Source organism: Hyperolius riggenbachi, chromosome 8 (assembly GCF_040937935.1).
Source record: "Hyperolius riggenbachi isolate aHypRig1 chromosome 8, aHypRig1.pri, whole genome shotgun sequence".
In the NCBI taxonomy this organism is placed as follows: domain Eukaryota; kingdom Metazoa; phylum Chordata; class Amphibia; order Anura; family Hyperoliidae; genus Hyperolius; species Hyperolius riggenbachi.
In genome coordinates this window covers 52,505,783-52,520,452 of record NC_090653.1, presented here as the reverse complement: position 1 = coordinate 52,520,452, position 14,670 = coordinate 52,505,783, and the positions used below count along the sequence as shown (strand labels likewise).

The 14,670-nt window shown below is 45.2% G+C and overlaps 1 protein-coding gene across 5 annotated transcripts in view; it reads left to right on the top strand.

The window, feature by feature from the left end:
• Positions 1–14,670, top strand: part of DDR1 (discoidin domain receptor tyrosine kinase 1) — a 237,753-nt gene that overhangs the window by 208,334 nt on the left and 14,749 nt on the right. For 4 of the 5 annotated variants that reach the window (XM_068250423.1, XM_068250425.1, XM_068250426.1 and 1 more), the window contains 6 exons: positions 1,196–1,357; positions 4,452–4,609; positions 5,411–5,621; positions 7,589–7,690; positions 8,000–8,232; positions 13,741–13,868. In XM_068250423.1, the coding sequence (XP_068106524.1) occupies positions 1,196–1,357; positions 4,452–4,609; positions 5,411–5,621; positions 7,589–7,690; positions 8,000–8,232; positions 13,741–13,868 (994 nt within the window). The remainder of the gene's footprint in view (positions 1–1,195; positions 1,358–4,451; positions 4,610–5,410; positions 5,622–7,588; positions 7,691–7,999; positions 8,233–13,740; positions 13,869–14,670) is intronic. The other variant, XM_068250424.1, reaches the window with a different exon arrangement.

Genomic DNA, 14,670 nt, shown 5'->3' with positions numbered 1-14,670 from the left:
CTATGTCAGAGTGACGTCATCCCCGGCTCAAACTTGCAGACTAGATTTTAAAAAAGAATAAGGGACTCTGGGAAAGTTCCATGTAGGATTAGTTCTACAGATCCAAATATTTAGTTCTCATAACTATATTTTTACTTCAGGTTTGCTTTCAGATATTTTAAGCACACTTAAAGAGACACTGAAGCAAAAAAAATAAATAAATGATATAATGCATTGGTTCTATAGTGCGGATAATTACTAGAAGATAAGTAGCAAAGAAAATATGCTCATATTTTTATTTTCAGTTATATAGTGTTTTTTATAACATTGCATCATTCTCTAATATTTGCAGTATACACACTACTCAGCATTCTAAATGTTTTTACAGAGCAGTCTTGTGATCTATTGACCTGTCCTCTGGAGAGAAAAAGAAAATACAGTGATTGACAACTGAGATAATAAGTTTCAGAAGACAGAGCTCTCTGGGACTTTGAAAGTCCTGGAGCTCAATGGCTCTTTTGCATAGATAAAAACTTGAGTTTCTTAACTCTTCCTGTACTGGAAACAATATTAGACTTACTGTATGTCTCTGCTCCTAATGTTTTATTTTTTAGCTGTACTACACATACAAATCATTATATCATAATATTTTTTTTCGCTTCAGTGTTTCTAGGTACGCTAACTTTAAAGAGACATTTAAGCCAGAAAAAAAAATTAGTTTTACTCACCTGGGGCTTCTACCAGCCCCCTGAAGCAGTCCTGTGCCCTCGCAGCCACTTACTAATCCTCTGGTCCCCCGCTGCCAGCTAGTTTCGTTTTTGCCGAAGGGCCCGTCAGGACTGGCCACACGTAGCTTTTTCCGCATTCCCGACTGTAATTAGCGCTATTGCGGGCCGCAACACATACAAAAATACGCGTTGCCGCATTACGCGTATTTTTGTATGTGTTGTGGCCCGCAATAGCGCTAATTACAGTCGGGAATGCGGAAAAAGATACGCGTGGCCAGTCCTGACGATCCTGTCGGCAAAAATGAAACTAGCTGGCAGCGGGGGACCAGAAGATTAGTGAGTGACTGCGAGGGCACAGGACTGCTGCAGGGGGCTGGTAGAAGCCCCAGGTGAGTAAAACTCATTTTTTTTTCTGGCTTAAGGTTCACTTTAATGCCTTATTTTGCCTAATCTCATGAGAGCCATTATGTTGGATTTTGTATGTACAGATGTTTTGGACTCATCAGAACCAGAGGAGCCAAGTCCACAGGAGGAGCCAGAGCCATGGGAGGAGGTTCCTATACCTACTGAAACGGCCACCCTACAGAGTACCAACCAGAGAACAAAACCAGCCGCCACCACAATGGGCAGTTTCAGTGAGAGCGTTCACGGTGAGAATGTCCGTTTTCTGCTCTTTCTGTTCCAATCCGTCATTTGCTTACCTACGGTTTTATTTCTGTTTCTGAAGGTTTTCTGATGATCTTTGTGAATGATTGTAAATGTGGTTATACTCATGGCTTAGAGCACAGGTGTGGAACTCCAGTCCTGGAGGCCCATATTCATGCCAATGTTTAGGCTGGACTCAGAAATGGAGGTATGTGTTCTACTTAAAGAACCACACTTTTCTGCTTCAGTCCCATCAATTAATTTACTTGCTTCCGCACCAGCAGTCTTAGGTCACTTAAAGAGAACCCGAGGTGGGTTTGAAGAATGTTATCTGCATACAGAGGCTGGATCTGCCTATACAGCCCAGCCTCTGTTGCTATCCTAAACCCCCCTAAGGTCCCCCTGCACTCTGCAATCCCTCATAAATCACAGCCACGCTGCTGACAAACAGCTTGTCAGAGCTGGCTGTGTTTATCTCTATAGTGTCAGTCTGCTGCTCTCCCCGCCTCCTGCAGAACTCCAGTCCCCGCCTGCATCCCTTCCCTCCCTGCTGATTGGAGGGAAGGGACGGGGGCAGGGACCAGAGCTATGCAGGAGGCGGGGGAGTAGCTGAGACTGACACTACAGATGTAAACACAGCCTCACAGCACGGCTGTGATTTATGAGGGATTGCAGAGTGCAGGGGGACCTTAGTGGGGTTTGGGATAGCAACAGAGGCTGGGCTGTATAGGCAGTTCCAGCCTCTGTATGCAGATAACATTTTTTAAACACTCCTCGGGTTCTCTTTAAGGACTAGAGACTATTTGGCCAGAAAACGGGTCTCACCAACGTCCAGCGCACAGACCCGTCTCTCTCGCCATTTGCCCCACTGCTGAAGCCCACTTTCTCTGCTGTATGACAGCAGAGTGCCTTGAGTCGGTCAAGAGCTGATTTAATTGGCTTCTGACCCTGTGATAACTTTGAGCCAATCACAGTGATCACAGGGTCCATAGCCAAAGAAATATGCTCCTGACCGGCTCACGGAACTCTGCTTTCATACCAACAGCAGAGCGAGTGGGCTGCAGCGGCGGGATTGGTGGTAGTGGCAGGAGCTTGCGGTACGATAATTTTAATCCACGGCAGGCAAGCGCGCATGTGATGAGCATGCGGATGGACCGCACATGCTCAGTTGCACACGACTCCCAGGCAATTCACATGCTAACAGAGCTGCCAGCGGTAGAACGGAGGGAGCCCAGAGGATGCCGAGAGACCTCACGGACTACGGGGGGCTGGAGCAAGCCCCAGGTAAGTTCGGTTTAGCATGTTTTCTGCTGTTCAGAGTCCCTTTAAGTATGCTACAGGTACCCATAGGTGTGATACTGATCCCGTTTCCACTATCAAACTTTTTCTTGCCTAGAATTGGTCAGCTATTGTGTAACCATGGCAACCAGACCATGGTGAATAGAGTTACTCTATTCACCACTGCATCGGCACACCCTCAATTGTCATATTTATGGGTTAGTCTGCAGATCTTAGGTCAGAGGAAAGTGCTTGCTGGCTTGCTATCTATAGACTAAAATGTAAAGTCTATTGGTACTGAACCAACAAACACGCTCCGATCTGCTTTTTGGATTGCATGCCTTTTGGCGAATTGCAATGACACTAGCGAAATAATGTAAAATGTGTTGTTCCTTTTTTCACTACTGCATCAGGCTTAACTCATAACAGCTGGGACAAAGGAAGACACATTCACTATTCCCAAGTTACCTCTGTAATCACTGACTCATGTAAATTACACAGGTTTTGCGGTTTGTTAGAGTTACTTTGGGCACTGATTATACGTAATTAATGGTGGTACCTGCCTAGCTTAGTCATGTTGGTAATTGAAGGGATAAGTTGGCAGCACTGGACCCAATGCAAACTTATACTGAAATGTGTTCCTATTGTAACACCTTAACCTCCCTGGAGGTATGATTCTTTTACTGATTTTAGGGTTTAAAAGCGGTGCAATTTTTTCATGTGACTCTGGGTTATCGCCAAGGAGGTTAAGGGGGAAAAAAAGAAATCAATACATTGCAAAGTGAAAAGTTAAAAAATAGAAGAGAGATTAAGTAATAATTGATATTCGCCATGTAATTTGTTCATATTGTTTGATCCACAATCAGCCTGCAGGTAATCATCCTTACCACTGGCAGACATTAAAGGGACTCCGAGCAGTGCAGTAACTATGGAAAGATGCACATCATTTTAAAGCTCTCTTTCTCCTCTTTCCAATGACATATAAACCGCCACCCTACGCCTTTTAGTTTTCGCTATTTTCGCGATTGAAATTGCCGCGGCCGCGATTTCGATCGCGAAAATAGAGAAAACTAAAAGGCGTAGGGCAACGATGTAGGTGTCGTCAGAAAGAGGAGAAAGAGAGCTTTAAAATGATATCCATCAAGCCATAGTTATATTGTATTACACAGGGCGACTTTTTGTCAAAGTCAGCAGCTGCATTCAGCAGAATGGAGCTGCTGACACTGGGGAAAGTGTCGTCCTGTGTAATACAATATAACTATGGCTTGATGTATATCATTTTAAAGCTCTCTTTCTCCTCTTTCTGACGACACCTAAATCGTTGCCCTACACCTTTTAGTTTTCTCTATTTTCGCGATCGAAATCGCGGTCGCGGCAATTTCAATCGCGAAAATAGCGAAAACTAAAAGACGTAGGGTGGTGGTTTATGTATCATTGGAAAGAGGAGAAAGAGAGCTTTAAAATGATGTGCATCTTTCCATAGTTTCTGCACTGCTCGGAGTCCCTTTAAAGAAAACACACAGCACCAACTGTCTTTATCTAGAACCACACCCCCTAACAATGTGATAGGCCAAAAGGTTGTTTTTTTGTAGATATACATATGCACAGATGGAGATACTGGTTTCCCACAAAGCAACAAGGCTCCCACAGTGTGTGATGTCTTCCCCCCCCCCCCCCCCCCCCTCGCCCCTCAATGATCTATGAGAAACGCTAAAGATTTCTCATGGGAAAGGGGGTATCAGCTACTGATTAGGATGAAGTTCAATCCTTGGTCACAGTTCCTCTTTAACTTGTCTTCATTTTCATGTCTGGCCTCTCTAGAAGCTGTTAGCGTCAACCGTATAAACCAGCCTATTGCTAAAGATGACAACAGCACCACCTCCATTCTGATTGGCTGCCTGGTGGTCATAATCCTGCTCCTATTGGTCGTCATTATCCTTATCCTATGGAGGCAGCGTTGGAAGAGATTGCTGGGAAAGGTAGGTGATGAAACTGATGTGAAGTAGAAAGGTAGAAAAGGGCCAGGTGTAAGGGAGAGACAGATTGTGCCCTACAATTACACATTTACAGACTACTCAGCAAGCTCATGGTGAACCAGAACTTCTAGGAGTGTGTAAGGGGCTACAAAGGGCCAAAAAGCCCTCTTACCAAAATGTTATGCAAAACAAAAGTTTGCCTTCTTAAAACAGAAGGTATTTTAAATTATTCAGATTGGAGTGAGCATATGATGTCTCCCACAATGCAGCATTGATGAATATGCAAATCATCCTTTGGTGTCCCTGATATCTAACCACACCTCCAGAATGGAGAATGATTTGCATATTCAGGAGTGCTGCATTGTGGGAGACATCATATGCTCACTCCAATATGAATAATCCTAAATACCTTCTGTTTTATAAAGGCAAACTTTTGATTTACAATTACAAATGTAGCTGCAGTTTGGGCCAGGGCCGCCTGCTGTTGTATCGGGCGGCTCCGGCGCCCAAATTTCCATCTAAGCCGCAATTGGTATTAGTGCCTATGACATCACCTAAACTTCCACGGGACACAGCACCGTACAGTAGCTACAGGACGTATTACCAGAAATGCATAGTTATACTCCCCCCACTCCAGTGCCACAGTGGCTGCTTTGCCTGTTTCACATTCCTGTCTCTGTGTATTAGAATCTCACAGTTACTGGGTGTAATAGCAGTTATGTAGATGGTCAGGGCTAACATTTACCACTATTAACAGCAAAAAAGTGATATTTCTTCCCATCTTCTCGTCTTCATTGTTTCCAGGCTCAGCATCGTCCCTCTGACAGTGACCTGACTGCCCACCTCTCCCTCCCCTCCGACACTGTGGTCATCAACAACACCCAGAACCTCTCGCTGGGGTCTCGCCATGGTAACCGCTACGAGCGCATCCTGACTGCGGATGGGGAGTACCAGGAACCGAGCCACAACCCCCTCGCCAAGATGACCACCTTGTGCTCTGGCTCTGAGGGCGCAGGTGAGGAAGGGTCTCATCCGTCCTGTGCTGTGTGTGCGACATGTCCACGGAGGGGTCGTGCATGCGTGTCGGAAGTATGGGGTTCCATGTGCATGCATTTAGGGAGCATATACATATATTTACAGATGGGTTTACTAAATGCATGCTTCTGTCTCATCTGTGCAGGGGAGAAGGAGGTTGTTATTAATATTGTCTTAACCAGATATTCCATGTTCTCATTAATGTTGGCCCTAATGTTCATGTTACTATACCTCTGTGTTGTGGTAGAAGGAAACCCCACCCTCTTCCCACTGAACTAGAACCCGCTCACTGCTGACCTAGACTATGACAACTAGAGGGTGTCAATGACTTGCTAATAATTCCAATAGTGTTGATGTTCGTATTCTGACCATCGCACCAAATTCACCAGAACACCACACTTCAGCACCATTAAGCACTGAATCTGTGGACAGGGTCAGGGGGTGTTCCCTTATGAGTGCTTCCTGATGCGTTTCACGTGATACCGATACTTCCTTTTTTCGGCTTTAGAATGGCGAAGGATCTGAGTCATGTGAAACGCAAGTAAGTGAACTCCCCCTTAAATTCCAACTTGCAGGCATTTTTAATGCAAATTATATGCTGCTTAGAGTTGGTCCAATCCAAACAGTCAGGGAGTGCATTTGGCTGGTCACTGCCTGCCAGTTTAGTTCCATTTCCAAGCATGCCGCTGTCTGGCTGCGGAGGAACTACAAGTACCAGTAGTGCTTTGAAGCTTGCTGTTGCTACACAGTTACGGTTTGCCTACAGCAAAACCCACTGTATTTCTGTTTGGTCTCTCTGTGGAACGTTAAGGCCGCAGTTCAGGCAGAAACAAGACTTAAAGTATGAAATTGCTCAAGCGCTACCGCTTTTTAAAGCGCTAGTGCTATAAAACCCCATGAGCCCGTTCTTACTTTAGTGATTTGTGTTAATCGCTGACGATTAACGCAAATCGGCAAATGCAAACGCGTAGCCAGCACCATTTTCAGGCGATTTCTTGGTGATCTCGTTTCAGTGGTAAAGAAGCACTAAACGCGATCGCGGAAAAATCGCCGCAGTGTCCAGTGATTTTTCCGTGTGTAATCGCGAAAAAATCACTCCCGCAATTTGCGCTTTTAAGTGTTAATGGGGCCTTAGTGGGCAGTTTCTGGCCCCATCCTAAGAGGTGATAACATTATCTTTTGTTTATATTCATTTGTCAGATACATTGAGTAAACATTAGCAAACTGCGGAAACGGAGCTGAGGAGCAGAAAGAGCTGAGAAGTGATTGCTAGATAGATTTTAATATATAAATACAGCAGCTATGCAATGGCAGCTTTCAGAGCAGATAAACTGAACTTTGGGAATTTGTGATCTGTAAACAGACAATATTACTTGTGCACAAAGCCAGTATGATAACTGTATGGGTAATAAAAAGTAGAAAAACACATTTTTATTGAATGTTATGTCAAGGTTTATCCCACTTTAAGCCAGATGTAAATGCTGTAATGATGCTATTACACACTGCTCTAGTAAGCAAGCACGGTGCAACGTAACACGTACATTTTAGAGGTATTCAGTTCTGAAGCAGAGGCCTCATTGAAGTGCAGAGGAAGTACAAGAAGTTTAATGTTAAGTGCTGCTTCCTGAATCTTTTCCCATCCCACCGACCATTTGCCATCAGCTAGGCTTTTGGAGACAATGAGCACCATAACCAAGTGCAGCATTTTAGTGGCTAATAGACAGTGAGGTGGAATGTCCACGTGAATTAACCCGAGTAGAATTGGTAACACAACGTCCTGTTGTGGATGTTGCTAGTAGTGGGTATTGTGTGCATTCCATAAACAGCTGAGTCTTGTGTGGGGAAGCTGTGTCCATAACGTGTGTTTTATATGTGTATAATATTGTGTACACTGTGTCTGCATGATAACCGAGGTGTCCACTCTGTACTCTGCATGTGTCTCTCCAGCTCTACTGTTAAACAACCCAGCCTATGAGCTCCTGCTCGCCACCTACAACCGGCCAATCACAGAACCTGGCGGCCTGCAGGCTAAGCCAATCAACAGCCAGGGTAAGGGGCTGTCCTGTCGGAGCTGTCCACAGAATCAAGATGGCTGACTCCAGACTGTATATATTACCTCTGTGCTTTCTATTTCACTGTCTCTCTCTATATCTGATATCTCAGACTGGAGAACTCCTAGACCAGTCACCTCTGTGCCTTATACTATCACATCAATCAATGATCTATTACCTCATGTGCTACAAGTATTTTTCCCTTTCTGTATTACTTCTTGCTTCCTTTATTCTCTTTGGTTGCTTTTGATCCTATGCACCTTCTTTCCTCTCACTTTACCCCTCTTCTCTCTATGTCTCTCTCCAGAAGGAGGGTACAGGGAACTGGAGTCCCCTAAGCTGCCCTTGGGTTGCCCTCCCAGCGTCCCTCACTATGCAGAAGCAGATATCGTAACTCTCCAGGGGGTTACCGGCGGCAACACCTATGCTGTACCTGCCCTGACCGCCGACACCCTCACCTCCAAAGAGCTACCTCTCAGCAAGTTCCCCCGAGGGCACCTCCTCTTCCGGGAGAAGCTGGGGGAGGGGCAGTTTGGAGAGGTAACTGTTATGGCTGAAAACCTTGTTTTGTGTCTGTTTTTCCTATACTCATGGCATTTAACCACTTCAGCTCCACAGGGTTTTTTGCTTAAAATCCAGAGCAATTTTCACATTTCAGCGCTCCTCCCATTCATTCACCAATAACTTTATTGCTACTCATCAGATGTAAATGATCTATATCTTGTTTTTTTTATTTGATATTTGCTTTTAGTAATTATGCTATTATCTGTGCATTTTAAAGGGAAAAATGAGAAAAAAAAGAAAAATACTCTATTTCTCCATTTCCATGCCCTATAGTTTTCAAATAAACAATGTTACCATAGGTAAAACCCACACATTGTATTTGCTAATTTGTCCTGGTTATCTCAACATTTAAATAATGTTCCTAGTACAATGTATGGCGATAATATATTAGTTTCTGGTTTGTGTTTTTTGTTTTCTCATTGTACTCTATCAGTAATTAAAAAGCCCTTATCTTCATGATTAACAGTAATACACTCTCATGGCATACATATTTTAAAAGCGAAGTCCCTAGGGTAACTATGTATTCTCTTTTCAATGCTGTCACTTTTGTTTTTTTTTACTAGTATGTATTTAGGGGTATAGAGTACATGTAAATAACAGTTTTATTGCTTTTCATTCAGTTTTCCGGTAAAAAAAATCACATGACTTATCCCTCAGTTGTCAAACACCACAAAATCTATTCTCTCACTTGTCACGGTTAAAATGATACCCTATATACATAATCAGATAGCTTATTGGGCATACAGCACACTGTTTACCACAAGTACGCCTATCTACTCCCCTGAGATTCAAGTAAAGTTTTGTGGGGAGTAGATAAGCGTAGCAAGGGAGGTAAAGTGGTTAAAGGAGCAGCAGGGGGGTGTAGTGGTTAGTACTTTCGCCTTGCAGCCCTGGGTCCCTGGTCCGAATCCTAGCCAGGGCACTATCTGCACAGAGTTTGTGTGGTCTCTCCATGTCTGTGTGAGTTTCCTCCGCGCACTCAAGTTTCCTCCCATACTCCAAAACATTCAGATAAGTCAATTGGGTACTTGTGTATTATCCCGTCTAGAAGAACGGGCTCGGCAGTTAGACAGGCTGGAAAAGTGTGCACTGTGCTTCTGGAGCAGCTGATTCACCACTGATCAGATGCTCCGTTCCATTCAGCTTTCCTCACTGTGCAGTGTTGTAGCCCGTCCCAAAGTCACAGCACTTGTCTGGTGTAAGATGTGAGTAGAGGGGCTGTACAGCACACTGAATGCAGTTGACCTCTGCTCCATAGACAGCAGCCGCTGATCCCCGCTTAGGTAAGCTCTCCCCTGGTGGGCTGTGAGTAGGGGCGAGACCCTTTTATAGACAAGCTGTATGATAGCTGGCAGATTGCTGCAGGGCACAGCGCTGTACATAGCAGGAGGTGTGAGGTGGATCACCTTGTGCTGGTGCTCAGCAAGTCCTCTTCCCTGTAATGTGATTAGGCAGAGTTGGTATGCCGCTAGAATCACTTGTAATTCCCCTCCTCCAGGCTGGGAAGGCTTCATGCTTCTTTCATTATTGCTCTCTATTGTTCTGCGGTCTGATCGCTGACGGAAAAGCCAACACAGCGCAGTGAGGAAAGCTGTGTGGAACGGGGCAGCTGATCTGTGGTGAATCAGCTGCTCAAGAAGCACAGTGCACACTTTTCCAGCCTGTCTAACTGCCGAGCCGGTTCTGCTAGATGGGATAATACACAAGTACCGTCAATTGGCTCCCCCTAAATTGGCCCAGACTACACTACATACACTACATCACACACATAGACATATGACTATGGTAGGGATTAGATTGTGAGCCCCTCTGAGGGACAGTTAGTGACAAGACAATATATATACTCTGTACAGCGCTGTGGAAGATGTCAGCGCTATATAAATACTAAATAATTATAATAACTTCAGGACATGATTAGTAAAAAGTAACCCCTACTCATCAGTTATTGTTCTTCCCTTAGACAGAATTCACATTTACTAAACTGCACCATACTTACTGTATGCTATGCTTCATTGTACCTACTCTATGCGACATTAAAAAGATGGTAATGTGTAGAATCTATGCCGCCTGCCGTTACCGCTCCCGACACGATCGTGCGCACCCGAGAGGGGAGATTAAGCTGTCATATGACAGCTGACATCTTCCCTCAGTGATCAGCAGCCATCGCGTATGGCTTCTGATCACTATGATCGCTGGCGGATCATAGTGATCACTTACAGAGCTGCGGCGGTAAGGGGGGAAGAAGAGGGTCCATTCACCTCCCTGTCGTTCCCTCACAATGATCGTCGCTCCCCACCGCTCTGGCCGGGATCTCTGCTCGCTGTGACGTAAGTCCCGGGACAAGGCTTGATGACGTCATCAAGCCGCGACCCGGGACTTAGTGGCACTACGAGCCAGGATGCCGGGCGAGAGCGAAGGGGTCCACAGCGGCTCATCGCTGGAACCTGGGAGGTGAGTGAAGGCTGCTGGCTACAGGGGGGACATCTGGCTACAGGGGGGACATCTAGCCCAGCAAGCCCTAACAGGAATCCGGCTGCCTGACCCCCCAAACGCGCCCCCCCCCCCCCCCCCCCCCCCCCCCCATGCAAAAGAGTCTGGTCCTTAAAGGGACTCCGAGCAGTGCAGAAACTATGGTAAGATGCATATCATTTTAAAGCTCTCTTTCTCCTCTTTCCAATGATATATAAACCGCCGCTCTACGCCTTTTAGAAAACTAAAAGGCGTAGGGCAACGATTTAGGTGTCGTCAGAAAGAGGAGAAAGAGAGCTTTAAAATGATATCCATCTTTCCATAGTTACATTGTATTACACAGGCCGACTTTTTCTGCTGAATGGAGCTGCTGACACTGGGGAAAGTGTCGTCCTGTGTAATACAAGTAACTATGGAAAGATGGATATCATTTTAAAGCTCTCTTTCTCCTCTTTCTGGCGACACCTAAATCGTCACTCTACGCCTTTTAGTTTTCTTTATTTTCGCGATTAAAATCGTGGCCGCGGCAATTTCAATCACGAAAATAGCGAAAACTAAAAGGAGTAGAGCGGCGGTTTATATATCATTGGAAAGAGGAGAAAGAGAGCTTTAAAATGATATGCATCTTTCCATAGTTTCTGCACTGCTCGGAGTCCCTTTAAAGAGAACCCAAGGTGGGTTCTAATAATCCTATGAGCACACAGAGGCTGGATCTGCGCATAATGCCCAGCCTCTATTGCTATACCGTCTCCCCCTAGCCCCCCCCCCCCGGTGCTTTGCTGTCCCCCATAAATCACACAGCCTGGCTAGCGACACGCAGCGTGTCGATAGCCGGCTGTTTACATTTGCACTGTCACTCTTGTCGCTCCCCCGCCTCTTCTATGTCGCCGCTCCCCACCTGCGTCCCTTCACTCCAATCAGCGGGGAGGGTAGGTATGCAGGCTGGGAGCGGCGACATAGTGGAGGCGGGGGAGCAGCGAGAGCAGGGCCTGGCCGAGGCATAGGCTGGAGAGGCTCCAGCCTCAGGGCGCAGTGTAGGAGGGGGCGCAGAATTCATTCAGCTGTCATTTCTAATTGTGTTTGAAGCAGAAAGAAATAAGAAAAGGAGATACATGGTAGTGACTGCAAGCCCGATAACTAGATATTAAGGTGTTGGGGAGGTTGTGGGCCCTATGGCGCCTCTTAGTCTAGTAGCAATCAGTGTTTGATGGCTCGGGTGGCAGGGATGGAGGGGCGCACTTTGGTGTCTCAGCCTTGGGTGCTGGAGGACCTTGTCCCGGCTTTGAGCGAGAGTGACAGTGCAAATGTAAACAGCTGACCAGCGATATCGCGAGCACGGCATTTGATTTATGGGGGCCAGCAGAGCGCAGGGGGGGAGCAGTATAGCAACAGAAGCTGGGCATTATATGCAGTCCCAGCCTCTGTGTGCTAATAGCATTATTAGAACCCACCTCGGGTTCTCTTTAAGGGGGGTTAGGCAGCCAGGCCCGAAAGGGTTAAATGGAAATAAATATGGCAGCCTCCATATCCCTCTCAGGTCAGTTGTCCATTAAAGGATACCCCAACTGAAATGTGACATAATGAAATAGACATGTGTATGTACAGTGCCTAGCACACAGATAACTATGCTGTGTTCCTTTTTTTCTTTCTCTGTCTGAAAGAGTTAAATATCAGGTATGTAAGTGGCTGACTCAGTCCTGACTCAGACAGGAAGTGACTACAGTGTGACCCTCACTGATAAGAAATTCCCCTTTTTTATCTCTTTCTTGCTCTCAGAAGCCATTTTCTGCTAACAAAGTGTTTTATAGTTGGAATTTCTTATCAGTGAGGGTCACACTGTAGTCACTTCCTGTCTGAGTCAGGACTGAGTCAGCCACTTGAATACCTTATATTTACCTCTTTCAGGCAGAAAAATAAAAAAAAGGAACACAGCATAGTTATCTGTGTGCTAGGCACTTTACATACACATGTCTATCTCATTATGTCACATTTCAGTTGGGGTATCCTTTAACATTGCAAGGTAATATGTATAGGTACATTCACACACAAGTCACCAAGGCAATTAGTATTTTTTTGTTACTATACAAGCAAACAAAAACAACCTTTGATAAATTCACCATTGACATAACGTAAGTTACATTGCCATAGAGACATTGTAGAAAACTCATATGTAAAACTATCGTTTATAAATAAAAGTCAATAAAGTTGGCCAAAATCATTCTGAATGTATATCCTAAAATTGCCTGACGCGCTCTGCGTGGCTCTTATGCCGCTTCCTCTGAGGCCAAGGGGACAGCTCTTTTCAAATAAACAGTACTGCCAAGAAAAAATGATAATACCAATAAGGCCTAAACTGGAACAACATAATACATAGAGTATTGTACTGGACACTCGTACTAAGGTGTTAGGGGTTAGGCTGGTTATACTTGTTTTTAGGGGGGGGGGGGGGGGGGGGGAGAGTAATTTACCTCACTTGCGAGGGGGTTAATTGAGGGGTAAGTTAGGTGATTAACTTTGGGTGGAGGGCAGAACCTAGGTAGTAGTAGGGGTCCATTAAATATTTGCAGGCAGGCCCCTTGCTTTGTAGTTAGGCCTCTGACTGACCTTCTCTACCTCCAGAAGGCCTAGCTTCCATAGACAAACACTAGGAGGAGTGCTGCCTATTATTTGTCTATGGGAGCTAGGATCACTGGAAGTACAAGAGGCACCTACAGTCCTACCACGGCGTCCGGATGCTTCTGGTGCAGCAAACATAAGGCCACACCTCCTCTACATACAAAATGTAAGCTAGGGCTAGTAGGAGTTATGTGTTAGTGCTGAACTAGTCAGCACTAGCCTAGTCTTGGGATTCTTTTTATTTGCAGGGTGCAGCACTACTCGATTTTTAAAAGTGAAACGAGGCTTGAAAGTGCTCTTTTTGAATATAAAGTAATTCTGCAGCAAGAGCAGAGCTGTAAGACCTGCTTCGTAACCTGCCTTCCTGTATTTTACTAACTTCCTGCCTCTGTATTTCAGGTTCACCTGTGTGAGGTTGTCAATCCTCATGAACTCCCCGTTCTGCAGTTCCCCTTCAACATGCGCAAGGGGCGGAGCCTTCTGGTGGCTGTGAAGTTACTCCGGGCAGATGCCAATAAGAATGCCAGGTAAAGGGAATATACTGCGGGCAATGGAGTCTCCACAACACGCTTTCTACCATTCGTTCTGATATATACCGTAATGCATAAAGCAATCAGAACTCAGCAGCGTGTATAATGTTTTCGCTTCACAAGATTTAAAGCGGACCTGAACTCAGAACGTCCTCTCTGCTCTAAAAGATAAGCAACAGCATAATAGTCTATAAAGGAAAACATGTATTACAGCTAATACAAATCCTGCAATAAATTTGCAGTGTGTCTACTTCCTGCATTCATGGAAGCAGACCTAGGGTTAACACCCTGTGTTTACAAATTAGCAGCTCTGCCAAGGCAGCCAGTTGACACAGTTGAGAGATCAAATTACAACTTGTGATAAGTCACAAATGAGGGGGAATCGGACAGGCTAAACTCTCTAAATATATACAGGGTGCATTTCTCTCTGTTTTCCTTCTGTCCTGTGCAAGAGTTCAGCTCCACTTTAAAGGTGACTTGAAGTGAGAGGGATATGAAGGCTGTCTTATTTATTTCCTTTTTAAACAATACCAGTTGCCTGGCTGTCCTGCTGGTCCACTACCTCTAATACTTATAGCCATAGAATCTGAACAAGCATGCAGATCAAATTTCTATGACAGTGATGGCTAACCTTGCCACTCCAGCTGTGACAAAACTACAAATCCCATCATGCCTCTGCCTCCCTGAGTTATGCTTAGAGCTGTCAGAGTATTGCAATGCCTCATGGGACTTGTAGTTCCACCACAGCTGGAGTGCCAAGGTTAGCCATCACTGGTCTATGACAAAAAAAAAAAAAACA